At 33.9% G+C, this 17,529-nt stretch overlaps 2 protein-coding genes across 14 annotated transcripts in view; one reads left to right on the top strand and one right to left on the bottom strand.

Annotated features, from left to right (window-relative positions):
* The window catches only part of mmd (disintegrin and metalloproteinase domain-containing protein mind-meld), a 370,022-nt gene that overhangs the window by 45,437 nt on the left and 307,056 nt on the right, over positions 1-17,529 (top strand). The window lies entirely within an intron of this gene.
* LOC146527958 (carbonyl reductase [NADPH] 1-like) lies at positions 14,525-15,534 on the bottom strand. Its single transcript, XM_085205320.1, has one exon. It carries the CDS (start codon positions 15,503-15,505, stop codon positions 14,675-14,677), a length of 831 nt encoding a protein of 276 aa, XP_085061446.1. The 5' UTR covers positions 15,506-15,534; the 3' UTR covers positions 14,525-14,674.

Here is a 17,529-nt window from a genome sequence, read left to right as displayed (position 1 = left end):
TTCCAATTAAGACTTCATCGTTCTTCACTCGAGACACTTCGAGTTTTGTGTAGAAGAGCGGGAAAATAACACCAATTTAAATATAACCATTCCTAAAATGAACGGGAAACGAATCCACAACTGCCAGGTTTCCAGCCAGACGCGGCCATATAACAGATAATAAATCCAAATCAAACTTCACAGTACATAATAATATATGAAATATTCAAGTGGCACTAGTAGACTCGGTACAAAATGTCGAGGGCCCGAACTTTGGTACTGGGCAAGTTTTTAAAGGCAGCGAGGCGGAAAGAGAAATTCACAAAGTTAAGACTCCATAGTAAACATGTTTTGCTGGATACAGTATCGAACGAGTTGGTTGTACGTCAAATGTATGTATGTAACATGCACGTATAGCTCCTTAACTAATATATATATTGAATCATTTGCAGACTTAGCAGAATCAGAATTATACAGATATGGTTGTAGATTCATTGGGCAATGTAGAGAAGTAGTAAGAGAAAATTCTATAGTTTATGTGGTAGAACTGTCTTCTGAGCGTTTGGCAGCCATTTAAGACTAACACTACTGACATCTATATATATAAAAGGACTTGTCCTCACTGACTGAGGTAAGACCGTAAGCCGTAACCGCTGTGCGTAGAAACGTGAAATTTGGATAGATGTTTACTTTCGTAATCTGGACATCCACTAAGAAGGGATTTTGAAAAATTTTAATCCTAAAGGGGTGAAATAGGGGTTGAAAGTTTGTATGGAAAAAAATTAAATCGTCACCGATTCTTATAAAATTTGAAATTCAGACTCTTAAAAGTATTTAATTAACACGTGTTCCATGGTTTTCTAGAATTCTTCCCCTAAGGGTGCAAATAAGGGGTTGAAAGTTTATACAGAATTTAATTTTAAATAGCCACCAATTTGTATAAAATTTGAAATTCAGACTCTTAAAAGTATTTAATTGAATACACATTTCATGGTTTTCTAGAATTCTTCCCCTAAGGGTGCAAATAAGGGGTTGAAAGTTTATACAGAATTTAATTTTAAATAGCCACCAATTTGTATAAAATTTGAAATTCAGACTCTTAAAAGTATTTAATTGAATACACATTTCATGGTTTTCTAGAATTCTTCCCCTAAGGGTGCAAATAAGGGGTTGAAAGTTTATACAGAATTTAATTTTAAATAGCCACCAATTTGTATAAAATTTGAAATTCAGACTCTTAAAAGTATTTAATTGAATACACATTTCATGGTTTTCTAGAATTCTTCCCCTAAGGGTGCAAATAAGGGGTTGAAAGTTTGTATGGAAAAATCTATAAATCGTCACCGATTTTTATAAAATTTGAAATTTTGACTCTTAAAAATATTTCATTGAACACATGTTTCATTCACCCCTTAATAAGCAAGCGAAGCTGCGCGCGTCCGCTAGTTGTTATATAATTATCTAAAGTAAAAGGGCCGTATAAATACACAATGATTATAAAGATGACAGAAATCTCAACTAAAAATCCCTAAAACACTATTTTATTAAAAGATTAATTAAAAAAAACGAATATTACCTAACACTCACTTAAAACTGGTAATATAAATTAACTTATCACCAACAATAGGCTAAACTATCCTACTAACCGCCACGCGCCAACCAATATAACTAACAGCGGGTACGCAGTTAACAGATCGTTGAAATCTCTAACTAATTAAGCTTTAATTAGTAGAATTATTGAAAAGCCCCACGTTCGTATGGCGCATGGTATTGCAATACTGGCTGTCGGATGTGCGATGCGCGTTTTGTACGAACTGTTTGAGTGTTAAATACTTTTGTGCGACAATTGAGTGGATTTTAAACGGAGCGATTACTATGGGGTGGCATGGGGTAGTGGTAAAATCTGCCCTCAAACGCGGTAGTGTAGGTTTGATTTTCACTCGAAGGAATTATCAATTAATTAAACGAATCAATCACACGAATCAAGACACAGTGCGGCGTCTAGTTCTGCCACTTAACATGTACCTAATGTATTTAAAATTTGGAGAGTGATCAATAGATGCTGGGAGGAAAACGTATACATGGAAAATAATTATACGTGATAGTTGTGAGACATATAATGATTTCTAGAGTGAGGGTTCAACCCCTACAATCACCGTGTACGTGTAGTATTTGCATTATCTCTCTACCTACACTATTTTATGCGGGAAAAGCTTTACGCAATAAAAACTATATACATTATAAAATTTGAATCTGCTATTATCGCGTGTATTACATGTCCCGACTCTAATTTTAGCATCCCGTTGGTATATGAATATAATAATTTATATTTAAAATATAACTGAATACCTGTTAAGTGTACCAAAGCCTGAGCCGTCCAGTTTTATCATGCCCGTGCAAGTCGCTAATCCGCTCTATTGTCTTCTATTCGGACACACTGTACGTATGTATGTGTTTGTACGTATGTATGTATGTGTTTGTATGTATGTATGTATGTGTTTGTACGTATGTATCGTACGTGTATTACACCCACTGCGTCAGTCATATTATAATGTATAGATTAGAGCATGACTGGTGAAGGCTTATGGTTTATTTCTATATTATACTAGCTGCGTCACGCGGTTTTGCCTACGTGAGAACATGTGCTATTTGAAATTGGAGGGTACATTTTTATGTTGTAACATATAGCGTGGTAGACAGAGGGTACCTAGCGTTAAGTCACTCCGTTCCTCTCTTTCCGTTCAATTTTTGAGATTTTGATTGAAAGATCGTGGAAATAGAATCCACAACCGTCGCGATTACAATATACTGTCGTGCAGCACACCATCAGAATATTTATGCCGCTCTGAATACATTTTATTTAAAACAAACATTCGAAATAAATATATTCAATATAAGAAAGGTCGCATTTATCTGATATTCCCGTCCCACCACGTGCTTTCGTGAATAAACATATCAAGCTGCTGTTATACATTTTTGAGAACTTGGCCACAAACGTCCAAATATCTTTTGTAATATACGCTCTAGTAAGAAATATCTAATAGAAAAATCTAAATCGAAATCTACAGAAGAGAAGAAACAATTGAGGTCGGCCAAGCGCGCAATTGTAAACGTGACAGGGTGTGAGTTCAATTCCCAATCAAGGAAATGAAACATTTAATATTTAAATTTCTTCGCTCTAGTAACGAGGCACATCACGGCGTTGAGTTTCGCCGCTCACGCTACTTGGGAACAAAGGTGTCTTAATTGGAACGCAGTGTATTAACATGAGATTCTTAGTTCCCTTTGGCCTGTCCTGCTAAATGCGGCAACTTTGCAGTACAAATTCTGACTTTCTCGATTTAACTCATAGTATTGCGGGAAACAGCTTGAAGTTGATTTGATATGAAATGTACCAAAATATTCCGGCCTCTAAACATTTCCTTCCAGCTTTCTGCCTCAAGTAATTTTAATATGGTAGATTATATGACATTAGCGAAGCCAGTTATGGCGCAGGGGTGACAAGTGAGTGATTGTAAACGTAACTAGTTGTGGGTTCGATTCCTTGAGGAAATGAAATATCTAATATACTACAGCAATAAAATATACAAAAATCTTTTATTTTTGAAATTAAGAATAATGTATATTTAAAAAACAAAAATAAGAAAAATCTTGTGTTAGAATAATTTAGCCTTATTTAGCCTTATGTTTTAAAGTACACTTAAAAAAATATTTTATAATAATTTATGGAAAAAAAGGATACGGATCGAAAGGCTATAGAGTTATCAGATTTTAAATAAAAAAATCTTATAGGTTTCTACATAAAGCGTATTGAATCCATTTTAAATATCATACACTGATATTTTTCGAACAATATTAAGGAACAGCCATAGGGCTCGTAAAACGTAATATACTGCCATATAGCGAAACCGATATATAATAGAAAAATGCCAGCCATTTCCAAAAAAACAGAACAAACAATGTCATCACTATTTACGAAAACTAACAAGCTATAATTCATCTTGAACGGGGACCATCTTGCGAGGATGGGAAGTATTCTTGTATTTTTTTTTTCTCTAAATAACACCCCACATATAGAACGTATCGATAAAATGAAGATGATGTAAGGGATCTCGATAAATTGTGACATTTCTATGGATTTGCGCTCAACAGAGCCCTATAACTTCCAGCATAAAGTCGGTATTTCGATATTTTTCCCTTTGTACGTACGTATACGAAGTGGTCACACTAACGACGCAAGTTTTTCTATTTGAAAGTTCCTGGAGATAATGGTACGAAAGTAGTATTTTATACTGTAATGTCCGAGGGTCTAAGTTGCTTGATATTATTCTACTAGGATTCAAACTTTTACGCTTGTTTCCTTATTAATAATCATATTTATATAGAAGGAAGTTGGTGCCATAAAATACAAGGGAATAAACAATTATATGAATATAGTTATCTACTAAATAACGTTAATTAAGTTAATTCATCGTTTTTATAGTGAGAATAATTTATAGAATTTCATATAATAATGTAAGATTGTACGTTTTACTTAAAACTAATGTTAATTGTTTCCTCTATTTAGATAGACGAAACTGACTCAAAGTTTTACAAACAGTATGCCATATCGCAGTGTTGAGTTCAGGTAATTTTCCAACACGCAGTGTCTAGAATTTTGGGAGAAAACAGAGAACGGAGTGTCTTGACAATATGTTTTATTGAATTATTGTTCACTAACTCCTGGTGGCTTGGCTGGCCCGCTTGAACTATGCTATTATTTATTTAATAAACTGAACTGAACGTAACAAACGTGCGCCAGTACCAGCAGAGTTGGTAGAACATAGCAATGTACGGAAAACAGCGGGAAAGAGCGTGAAGCTAAAAAAAGTGAAAACAAAAATATAATTCTTTACATCGAGAAAGAATCGAAACCACTACCATCATGTTTATAGTCAGGCTGTGCTGCACCACTATAGCCTCAAAAAAAAAAGGAGAAATAATAATTTACACGCACAAATAGAGCACAACAGCTTGTTGTATCAGTCAGCTCATTAATGTAACACAAAAAACATAGCGAAAATGTCTGTCTTTTTGAAAGAAAATACGTGTTTCATTTGTCAAATGCACGCTCACGCTGCAACAAAGACCGAGAGACATTGGGCCGTCTAATGAATTCTATATGAGGAACTATGCTTTTTATGCTGTTCTGATGGATGAAGGGGGAATTTGTTTCATCTGACAACGTATTAATATGCGGAGTTCGTGGCGCAGTGCGACAGCGTCGGATAGTGGGTTCGATCCCCATTTGGGGAAATTAGAATAAATGTTCCTTACTTTTCCTTTCGGTGGAACTCAACCCCATGCTCTATGCAGAGAAGGGAAATAAATAACGCCTTACATATACTTATGTCGATCTAATATCATTTAAACGATAATAAACGTTTCTGAGTGTGAACGTAAATCCTTGAGGAGCCCTAAGCCGAGATTCAAAACAATCATTCATTAATTATTCCTAAACCCAGTCTTTATCAAGCTTCCCGGTTCTTCGCAAACTTTGCAGACTTTTCGTTTGTTTCACTTAAGTACTACAGTGTTAGTATGTGGCGATAGCCACTAATGGATTATCTAGGTCTTAGGCTTTCTTAGATTTATTTCTTTTTACTTTTTTGATAGAAGAAATACTTCAAATATAAATATTATAATTTAAGTATTTTTTTTCTTTACGTTGTATCCTGCAATTAACAGGGTAAACAGAGGGAACCTAATGTCAAGAACACTCTGTTTCCCACTTACTACTCGATTTTTGAGTCATTCTTGTCAAGAGGTGTTAATAACGGAAGCGAAAAAAATTAAAATAATACATTCACTTGAGTAAGAATCGAACCCACAATCGCCACGGTTATAGCCAGTCAATATACTGCTCCGCTACAGCGTTCTCTATGATATTTTTGTCACTATAACGATGTTCATGAATACAGAACAAATCTATAATAAATTTAATAATAATTCGAATAAAAATCTTTCAAGCTATGACATATAAAGATATTTTGATAAATATATATATATATATTGTTTCAGTATATGATACTACAGTTTCATTTGAACAGTACAGCAATCATAGCAGCAAATACTCTAGTAATGTGTAACAGCGTCTCATGTGAGACCTACTAAAGGAATATTTGACAAGTTAGTTTAATGCCAATTATATTACTTAGAAATCACTGTGGCGCAGTGGTACAGCGTATGAGTATAAGAACGTTTATTACGGGTTTGTACAATGTTTGTCAGTTCCTAGTGGAAAATGGGGAAGAGAATGTTTGAACACTAGGTTCTGTCTGCCTTCATTGCTTGGATAAAGCGTGAAGAGCTGAAAAAATGCCAACGGGGCTTTACGTCATAGTTATGAATAAGTTTTAGGAACTTGCATGTTAAGTGGCGGATCTCAACGCCGCAGTTAATCTTGTTACCAAAGCAAAAAAAAACATAATTTATAAAATATACATGAATAAAGATGATAGATACTACACAAAACAACTACGCAACTTCAAGCACAAGTAGGTACAGACGTATCTAAATAAGTCAAGTAACAACAAGGTTAATTATAAAATCCAATAACTATATAGTTCCGTGAACACATTCACCCGATCCCATCCAAAGTAGTAGCCTAACAAATGCACAGCTCAACTTTTAACGAGCCACTTCTTCGAACGATCGATTGTTTGTAAGCTTAAGATAGCTTTATATGGAATATACTGGTGTATGCTTCATTCTCACATACGTATATCAATATATATACATATACACCGCGTGTAACTGTAAACGTTACGATTGCGGGTTCGATTCCCAATCAAAGGAATGAATGAATATACTTTTATTAAACTAGTGAATCAATTTTACATTTTTAAATATAAATTATTATAAAAAAAAATACATTATGAATGAATTATTTTTATTCAATGGCTCTGGTAACAAAATCAAAACACGGCGTTAAGTCCTGCCATTAAACACTAAATGTCTCGATAATTGGCCGGTAAATGGGAATCGCAGTGTCTTAACACTCAGCTCCCTTTAGTACATACGGAATACAGCGTAAAGCTAACAATATAATAATATTTGAACCCGTATCTACGAGTATAAGCATATACTAGACGGCAGGCTAGGCAGGTGCCACGTCACAGTTTTCAATTACGCGTTGAAAGCTGAACGTATTTCGATAAAAAATACAAAGTTATAATGTATGCTGATGCTGGATAAATGGATTAACGTAAGGGGTGTATAAATCCAGGTTAAATCTGGGGAAAAATTTGTACGGCGAAAAACATTTACACGAACAACAACGTTGCTCAATATTTTTTATACAGCATATGAAGAGGATGGGATGTGTATTTTTTAACTTCTAGTATTTTCATTAATGGTGCTCTTTAAAAAAACAGCTAGACAGTTTGTGTCACGTGTCACAAAAAGGAAAGGAAGGAACGGAGTGTTTTAATACTAGGTTTCCACTTCCTAAGCTGCGAAAATTTTTCGTACAATTTGTGATAGTGGTAGACATTTCATTTCTTGTCAGTTAAATGATAATTAATAGGACTTAAAAAGTTTTGGACCTTTCGCCAATCGACTTGAAAATAGCACTTTATCACTCTTTGGTCAGTTAAAAATAACAGAATTTATTCGTCTCCAGTACATTCTCTTGGGTTTCGCTTTATAAATGTTTAATGGAGCGTCTGTTCGTTGCGGTAGGAACAAAGCTAGAATTACTAAGTCCTTGCATGATGTACGGACGTCCTATCCAGTTGTTGTTATAAGCCTCACATAAACGCTTATACATATTTATAAGAATAGTCTCTCGGGCTTCGTTGGGCTGGTTTTCGTGATATTGAATGAAGTCATTTTAACAATCTTGCAAATTAACGTTTATCAGAGAAAACAAAGAAATGCTGTTAAGACATCCATTCTCCGCTCTCCGCCTTCAGCTTCCTTCTTCCTAAAGTTCAGTAGTATTTCCGTGGTTTTACAATATATAATTTTGTGACTATATTTCTTTTCGTGGTCGTGGGTTATTCATATACTATTGTGGCAAATGATTATCGAAACGAAATCCCTCTTCGTCTGCTATTATACAATGAATTTTACATTAGTGCTTCGAACTCTACCTATTCAAGTTTTTTATTATATAAACCTTTCTAACATTTGAAATATAAATTATAAAGCCATTTTATTTTAATTAATTTAATGTGAAATATATTTAGAATGTTTTTCTAATAATAATGGCTTCGCAAAGGATACCGCAATTAACTCGATATTTGTCTGTAATGAACGAAAAGTATGGAACGGAGTTTCTACCATTAGATTCTTGGTTCAGTTCAGTACTTTAATGATAACCCATGTTGCCCATCAGGTTCTTTATGTATAGTTTGATTCTTAAAGTAGAATGATGACACTATTAAATATTTATAAGGTAGGAAACGGACGTAGGAAAAATCGTTGCTGAGTAACAAGAGGGAGAGGACTTGGATAAACTAGGTGTCCATCTACTAGGAGGCTATCTACGGCTAACCTTCAGGATTTAAGAGGCATTTAAAAAAGAAAAAAGTTAATTAATAAGATAGATATATCTTATACCATAACAAAAAAAGTTGTAATTATCTTCAAACGTGGCCAGTATTTTCAGGTTAGCTTAGTTATAAGTAATTTTATTATTTACTCATTTGCAGCCCAAATAATATTCTCATAAGGAAATTATCCATATAAGGTGTAAATTTATGCGAAATATTTTTATTTTTGATTTCTATTTTTCTATTTTATCTAAACAGAGCCAGGTTGATATCTAGTTATAAAATCCTAGTTATGCGCTGGTCATATTTTTGAAGTGAGTTAAGACAAATGTTGTTTGCCCCGGCAACGTTGCCGGTTGGCACTGACGCGTAATTACACGCTTTTGTACTTGCAACGGTAGATGGCTTCTCTTTGTTTATTTAAATACTATAATAATTGCGTTTTATTTAACTTTTGAATAAGTTAAATTTAAGTTGCTAGCTGAAGTACAGGGACGTATATTTCAATATATAAGTGTGTCGTACCGAAACGTTCCCTCTGCACCTTCAATATAGTCTGTATTAGGAACTTGGTACAGACTAAGCTTACGTCCTGATATTCACAAGGAATAAAAACATCATATAGTTGATCTTTTACGGCAATATCTGCGTTTATTATTTGACTAGCAGACACAGGCGGCCTTCGCGGCTTCGCCCGCTTGAATTATATGAATATTTACTAAATATATTTATGAAATTATTTTCAGCTTAGATGATGAACTTTGAAACATATGAAACACGTATTTAATAAAATATTGTTAAGTTTTTGTATTGTAATTTAAGCATCTTCGTTTTTATTAAATCGGACAACAAAAATTTAAACTTTATTTTGACTGCACTGGAAAATTATTTTATTTAGATACAGGAAAACCTAATAAAAGCACGTTAAGATTAAGTAAGCGCGTCTATCTCCACCTCTCAAAGGCGGGCAACGCACCTGTAGCTCTTCTGGTGTTGCACGGGGTCGTGGGCGGCGGTAATCACCATCAGGTGACCCGAACGCTCGTTTGCCTTGTCCTTTTTCCATAAAAAAAAGTATAATTTATAGAATACGAGTAGGTATATGTCAGAAAAGAAAACAAAGCCAATTTTAATCAGGTTACATTTGTCTTACAGCAAGTGTGGAACTTGAATATATAAGGATTGTATTTCAACATCAACTTAATTGTATGTTTAGCTTTATCATAGGAACACAAAGCCTCAACCTTTATCAAAGCCTAACGTCTAATTTAGGAGACATTTTCGTAACACGTTAGATTATATCTTGTTGAAAATTTTACTTGCGATGGTTGCTCTATATTTTACTGATTTAGTAGGCAGAGAGATTCTATTGTTAAAACACTTCGTTTCTTAAATTTTCATAGGTAATTTGAGATATTTTTGAGGCTGTCGAAGCGTAGTGGCACAGCGACTGAGCAGGAACCTAGTGTCAGTCACACTTGACACACGTGATGCTCCGATCCCCTTTAAGACACTTCCATTCCCCCCGCAGAATTTTTGAGGCATCGCATGTTGAGAGGCGGAACTTAACGCTGCGATTTCCCTCGTTACTAAAGCGAGGAAAATTAAATTATTAATAAATATTTCATTCCCCCGAGTGGAAATCGAATCCACAATCGTCGCGTTTACTGTCGCTTGTCCCTTCGCTATTACGACGGCCCCAAATTATTTAAAAATGTACATATTTTCTATTTGCTGCACTGGTAGACAAAACGGGCGGGTATCGAAAATTTGGCGGAAACTAAATAACGGAGCGTCTTAACACTAATTTCCCTATCCTATGCGGGGAAAGGCACGAAGTCGCCAGAACGTAGCGATAGGACACTACATGCTTCTCTCCGTCTACAATTAAGCGAAAGGAATTTTAGTAAAGAGTAGACCTACCGTTATTATTTAAGTTGTAATTCCACGACATATCTATAAATTATCATAGTGTTCATATACGTAGAGCTTACCTACAACGTTTCTGTCATACTAATTAGAAACAAACATTACATGCTTTGTTATAAGCGAAAATAGATCTTAGTGCTTATACTTAAGACTCAAAATAAGGTAAGCTACAGTAATCTTTACATGCGCTATACATCTAAATTACATGTATTAAAAATTTTATGTAAATTTGTTTGTACCGTTTTAGGTGAGATTTTTCTTAAAATTCATAATTTACATTCTTTTGTAGGTACTTTTCTTAACACAATTTTAAAAATATATGACCTTCCCTAGACTGGAATCCACTAAGTAAATGGCATTGGAGATAACCTAGATTGGACTTTTAAGACAAGCCACCTAATACACAATGCTTCAGAATTCGGCAGAAAATTGGGAACGGAAGTGTTCTAATGAGAATGGAGTGTCTTAACACTATTTTCCCAGGTTTCCTTTGCTTTCTATACTATGCCGCAGGATATAGCGGAAACCTAATTAATATATTAATGTTAACTATTTCTCCAACTGGAGCTTTGAGTGAGGGATGTCAACGGCACACTTTGTGTACAGGGAAATGATAATTAGTTATTTAATAAGTTTTCGTGGTTTAATGGGAATTCTATATACCATCATAATTAATAAATTAATCTTTTTAATTATATGAAAAATAAAATAAAATAAAATACCTCGTGATGCAAATAAACGTGCTAGCTGTAGATTCAATTCCACTCGGGTGAATGAATTATATTTAAAAAATATTTTTATAGCTACAATTGATCGTGTAACCTCCGTCATACAATGATCACCCTATTATCATCCCGGATTCGATGTTTATACGTTATAAAATAGAAAACACATTTCCCGTAAGCGACATAAATTGAATTTCCTCCAACCGTCAGTTAAACGAGTCGTAAATTTTTTACTACCTGGTAGGTAGCACGCTGAGGTTTTTTCGTTTGGTACATTTTAAACAACTAATAATATATATTGTATTTTTTACTCTATATTAATCGTTTATTTAATTTCACAATCAAATACAACATTTTGAAGTTTTTTAATATATTTTTTTTTTTACGAAACTTTCATTTATTTTATTTTTAAAAACAAAAATTAAATCAACAGCGCATAAAGCAGGGTAGGCAGAGAGAACCTAGTGCTGAGACACTCCGTTCCCTACTTTCCGCCGAGTTCTAGAGGCATTGCGTGTGGCGGAGTGGTGTGGTGTGTGGCGGACTCAACCCCAAGCTTATCCTCAATACCAGAGCGAAGAAATGAAAATAAAAATGTAAATAAATATTTAATTACTTCGAGTGGGGATCGAACCCACAACCAGTCGATTTTATAGTCTTTGTACCCCTGCCCCATGACAGTGAAATGACAATGCTGAAAATAAGCCTGTAGGCCTTTGCCCACTAGTTTGTGCTACTAGTGTCTCTTTAAACACTAGTAGCACTGTGTTCTTTTACTTTTCACTTGAATCAATACGATGAAAGAAAAAATAATTAATTCCTTCGAGTGAGAATTGAATCTACAATTATCGTGTTTTGACAGTTCCACTGGCCCAGGATGATCTGTTATCATTTTACAATACAAATTATTGTGGTGGCGTATGTATGAAACAAACGAATTCATTTTGACTAGTAAATAAATATCGGTAGATAATAAATTAGATTATAGTTTCGAGATAAATATACCACTGAAATGATGGTATCTGAATAGCTTCAAGCGATATTTTAAAATACATATATTTATGTGAAATTTAGTTAAAATTGTTTTAAAATCGTGGTTTACCTGTATTGTGATTTAATAAATAAATCCTATGAAATACATCAAGTTTTTTCTTTGTATTTCACGCATGTAGACTAATTGGTTTACGAGTATAAAGGGCTCAATATTGGCTTGAAATAGTTCGTGTAAAATACATATTTCCAGTTTTTTAACTTTGCTGGATACGCTGGCGCTTGTCTTGATATTTGGACTACTTTCATCCAATAGATATACAGAAAATTACTTCCTGGATCTTTATATAAGTAACAGAAGTGAAACATGATTTTTTGTGATTTTTGTCTGTCTGTCTGTAGGCACAATCGGCGGTAAACAGAAAAAGCACTCTTAAGGATGTAAAATCCACACATTATTTAATAGTAATTAAATACAGTTTCAATATACGTTTTCAATACCAGTGGCCTCTTACAAATATTATTAATAAATTAATAGTAAATAGGCAAGGCGCTAAAATTGTTGTTAAAAATGATAAGATAAAACAACATAGACGGAATATCTTATGTTTCAGAACAAGTAAGATGATTCACGATAGCGATTGATAATAAGTAGTTCGATAACTTTTGTTTTGATAACCCACTGAGCAATGTACGTGATATGGAAATAGGCGAGGCTAGAATACTTTGGTATTTATTTTGGAAATGAATCAAAATTAATTATTTTTGGACTTAATACGACTTTAATATTACATTTATGTGCACAAATTTAAACAGAAAAATATTTCCAGAATTCAGAAATCGTAGTAAGTAACGTAAAGTTTCTGAAATTAGCGTGTGCGTATACAAACTCTTTAGCTTTATAATATCTATTAGTAAAGATGTAAATGTAAGTTGAAGTGGCAATGGGCGGGGCATATCTGTCGTAGAGCTGACGGCCGTTGGAGCAGACGAGTGTTAGAGTGGAGACCCCGTACAAAACGACCGATGGGGGACCTGCCAGATGGGCCGACGACATAAAGAGGTTGAGGGAAGCGGATGGGTCCGAAGAGCTGAGGATCGAGTGTGGTGGCGAAAATTGGGGAAGGCCTATGTCCAGCAGTGGACAAAAGATTGCTGTTGATGATGATGATAATGATAAAAGATGTACAGATGAAGAAAACGTAAAAGTAAATATTAACTAAGTAAATTATAGAAACAAATCAGTTATCCACTCACAGATTTTAGTAGGTACAGTATCACTTTGCACTGTAAGTATTAAAGTTTCCAAACTAGATTTGCATCAGGCACTGGAGCAAGTCTACGACCGTTCATAATTGTTACGTCCGTTGAACTCACAAGAAAATTAGTTTGTTCATGCAATAAGTTAATAAACTTTGCATGAATCAGCTGTCCATTTGATATTTGAGATTTATAATTATTATTTCTTCTATTTTTGTAAATTTCAAGTAATTTTACAAATTACTTATAAAATTAGAATATGTTACTGCTTATCCTTAAAATAAATTAATTTAGTCTTCATTTTTCTAGAAACTGCAAGAAGCGAAAGACAAAATTATATTCTAAAATAGTTTCGAGGCCATCGTGGTGCATAAACGTGCTACTATAAACGCGGCGGTTGTGAGTTTGATTCCTTACTCGGGGAATGAAATATTTCATATTTTCATTTCCTTGCTCACTTTCCGCCAAATATGGTGGCATTGTGGATTGAATGGCGGAACTGAACTATTATTAATATGTAAATCAATTTAAAATTTATTGTAATAAAAAATACGATAAATGGTCATTTTGGCTAAGTTTATTTACGTAGCCTTATAGTTGCACTTGTCCTTTTCCTTATTTTTTTTTATTATTTTCATTATAGTCAGTTTTATGACCATTTATCAATTTTTAAAAACTTGTGGCTTATATGGTTCAATGAAATGGAAGAAATGAAAGATTTTTTGTTTCTTATTGATATTATTTTGGTATTTAAATTCAGCTCTATTATTTTGATCTAGTTTTAACAAATTTATGTACAAGATCCAAAGGTCATGTCATATAAATGTATAATAATTAATTTGCACAATCAGAATAAAAGAGAACTTTGCTATTTCAGTTTAATTACATTATAATGTTAAAATAGGCTACTATTAGGTACGACATTGGACTCAATCGGTCAACACATACATATAAAACTCTAATTTCGAATGAATTTGATTTTTTATCTCACCTGCCCTCAGAAGTTAAAATCAGCTTTCCCTCTTTTCCTACATAGTAGGGAACTTAGTGTTACGACACCCCGTTCCCCACCTCGTTACAAATAAATTAGATAAATATACGACATATGTATAACAAACAATTTAATTTTCAAATTGTCATATACTTATTTACTATGCCTAATGATAGATTATGTAATCTCACTAACGTACATATTTACAAATAAATAAGTGAAAGTTGAGATACAGACGGCCTATACAATCAATATCTACAATTCTATACAGTAGTGACTTCGACATAAGGATCACTGTTCCACTCAATCACATTATAATTGCTCCAAACGAAATTTCCTTTCAGTGTCAAAGGAGCTTCTAGTGCCAAATACAGTATGGCTTTAGCTCCTTCTTCAAATACTTTAGTACTTTTCCTGTCTTCGCGACTACTCATGTTTCCTGGATTCACACAATTTATGACCACACCTTTGCTTGACCATTCTCTATGTTGCAAGAATGTTACAGCGCTTAACGCCACTTTGCTAACAGCGTAAACGTTCATACCCCAACCCTCAGTTTTTTCAACGCCTTGCCTGGCAGCTTCCTCATACTCTTGTAAAATCTCCACCAATTGATCTTCAGTGAGCCTCGGATTACTGATTCTAGATCTTATCGCTTCATTTTCAATAGTCGCTAAAAGGCCAGCCGGCCCCGAAACGTTAACAACCCTCGCGTTTTTCGTTAACAAAGGATAAATGAGTTTGCCAAAATTAATATATCCGTAGAAATTGACGCTCAAAGTCCGCCTCACTTTTTCATTGTGAGATATATTCTTTTCTGGAGTGTAGTCGGCATTGTTTATCAACAAATCAATTCTTTCGTCCAAATCCTGTATGTGATGGCGGAAGTTGATGATGCTCTTCGTATACGTCACGTCCATTCGGAAATATTCAACGTTTGCACCATTTTGTTTAAGCGTTTCGCTGATAGAGTAACCCGATGACTCATCTTCTATCGTAAAATATATTTTCCCTTTGTATAGTCTTGTTAGTTTTTTTAAAACTTGGTACCCTAAATTACTGCCCGCTCCCACAACGACAGCAACGTTACTCATAGCGGCTAAAATAATACTAGCGGCAGGTATTATCGCTATCTGAGGCCATCGCATCCCGCGTGCTCTTATCAGGAAAATGACAAGCGACTATTTTAGATAACTTTTCGCGTGAACACCGACTGGAAACTGTTGACTGGCTGAGATTGGCGGATGCTGTCTTTCAATATTCGTAAAATATTAAAAATTTCGAATGTATTGAATTGAATTAAAAAAAATGCTGTTAACTATCTTTTAATATTGATATTATTTTCAATTTGTCACAATGAAACTAGATTAGCAATTTGAGGAATGTTAAATGATAAACACAAAATTACGTAAATTAACAAAGATAACGTGTGTATAAAATAGTAGCCATTTTTAATCACCTGCCGTCATTAGTCTTATCTAGCATTGATAGTGTGTAAACAAGTTCAATGGTAAATATTTTCAACGACTAGGAAACGAGCAGTAGAAAACTAATTTTAGCTTACTTAATAATGCTTCTTCTTTTTTTTATTAGCTTCACGCTGTTTTGCATGTAGCAGAGTAGGGAGAGGGAGCCTAGTGTTACGACATCAGCTACCTACTTAGTGCCTCATTTAGTGGGGTAGTTGCCTATCCTGACAAATGAGAGAGAAGGTTCCAAGTTCAATTTAGTGTCAAGTTATTAAGTTGTATCTTTGACGTATCAAATGTTTCTTTTGATTTCTCTGCTCTGAAATTCTATTTTTTTTTCTTATTGAAGCGGTACAAACACAGTGATTTCGCAAAATAAATAAAACCACAAATTTTATAGACACTAAATAGCTGACATACGTTATCGAAGCTTATTCCTAGCCATTAGTTATAATAGTCAATAGAATTATAAGTGAAATCAATAACAACACCGTAACCGGAAACGGTAAGGGATTTCTGATAGCCTTGACGAAGGGTCTTCTGACCTCAACATTTACGTTATAATTCCACATTTTGATACAACCAGTGGTATACTCTAGCTTTATCGACTTAAACTAATATTATATTAGAGGAACTACTACTCTACTACTACTTATATATTTTTTATTAATTTTCTCATTTCGGTAAGCATATATTACTATAAATAATATTGCTATGAGTTTCATCATTCAATCAAATCAATTCAATTCAAAAAAGAACAAAGTGCCTGTGTTTGCCTAATTCTGCTATTTGCTAGATGGAGTATGAAAGTACAAACAAAAATACGTCATGTGGTACATACAGTAAGAAAATCATCAAAGTAGCCGTGTTTTTTACTAAAAATCTTCTATTTTTCAATAATGCTAAATGTTCTCGTTCCACACATGAATAGCTGACGTGGACTAACTATTCTTTCCATATCATTAACTTATATGGCGTTTTCGATCGTCTTTTTAACGTTTATAGACTAATAAGTTCCAGTGCATGTTAAAATTTTGGATCCAAATTTTAATAGTAGTTTTACTAAAGAGGAATATTTAAAATATAGGATTTTTCTCTGGTAACAAGACAATGCGCGGCGTTGAATTACGCTACTCAACACGCAAAAGTCTTAACAAAGAAGCGACTTAAAAATACCAACTATGTAATGAAATGTAAGAATTTACACCAATTTATTTTTCTTTTATCTTCATAATTATAATTGACATAGATTGTTTGAATTGACAATACAATAATATGATATCAACCGAAATTCTGAGATGCTAATTAGTAAAACCATAGGACTTGACACATTTTGACAATTTCTCCAGGTAACAAGGGCCTACTGATGGAACTGGAATGTGGTTAACATCAGCAAGAGTGATTTTATATTTTATAACATTTATTGTAAGGTATTGGTGGCGTAGTGGTAAAGCATCTGACTGGAAACGGCAGGGGACTGGTAACTGGAAAAGATGGAATTTACTATTAACAATATTTTCTTCTGCTGTCTTTTCCCATTCCCCCATTTTCCCATTTTTTCCTTTATTAGTTGGAAATATCGAAGTATCAAATGTTGTTACCTACGTAACAAGTAAATGTTAAGAATTAACAAGCTAGTCATAATGCAA

Source organism: Heliconius melpomene, chromosome 20 (genome assembly GCF_056956725.1).
Source record: "Heliconius melpomene rosina isolate 202511_hmr_F chromosome 20, ASM5695672v1, whole genome shotgun sequence".
Classification (NCBI taxonomy): Eukaryota; Metazoa; Arthropoda; class Insecta; order Lepidoptera; family Nymphalidae; genus Heliconius; species Heliconius melpomene.
Note: the sequence above shows the minus strand (reverse complement) of the source record. Positions and strands in the feature narration are given on the sequence as shown.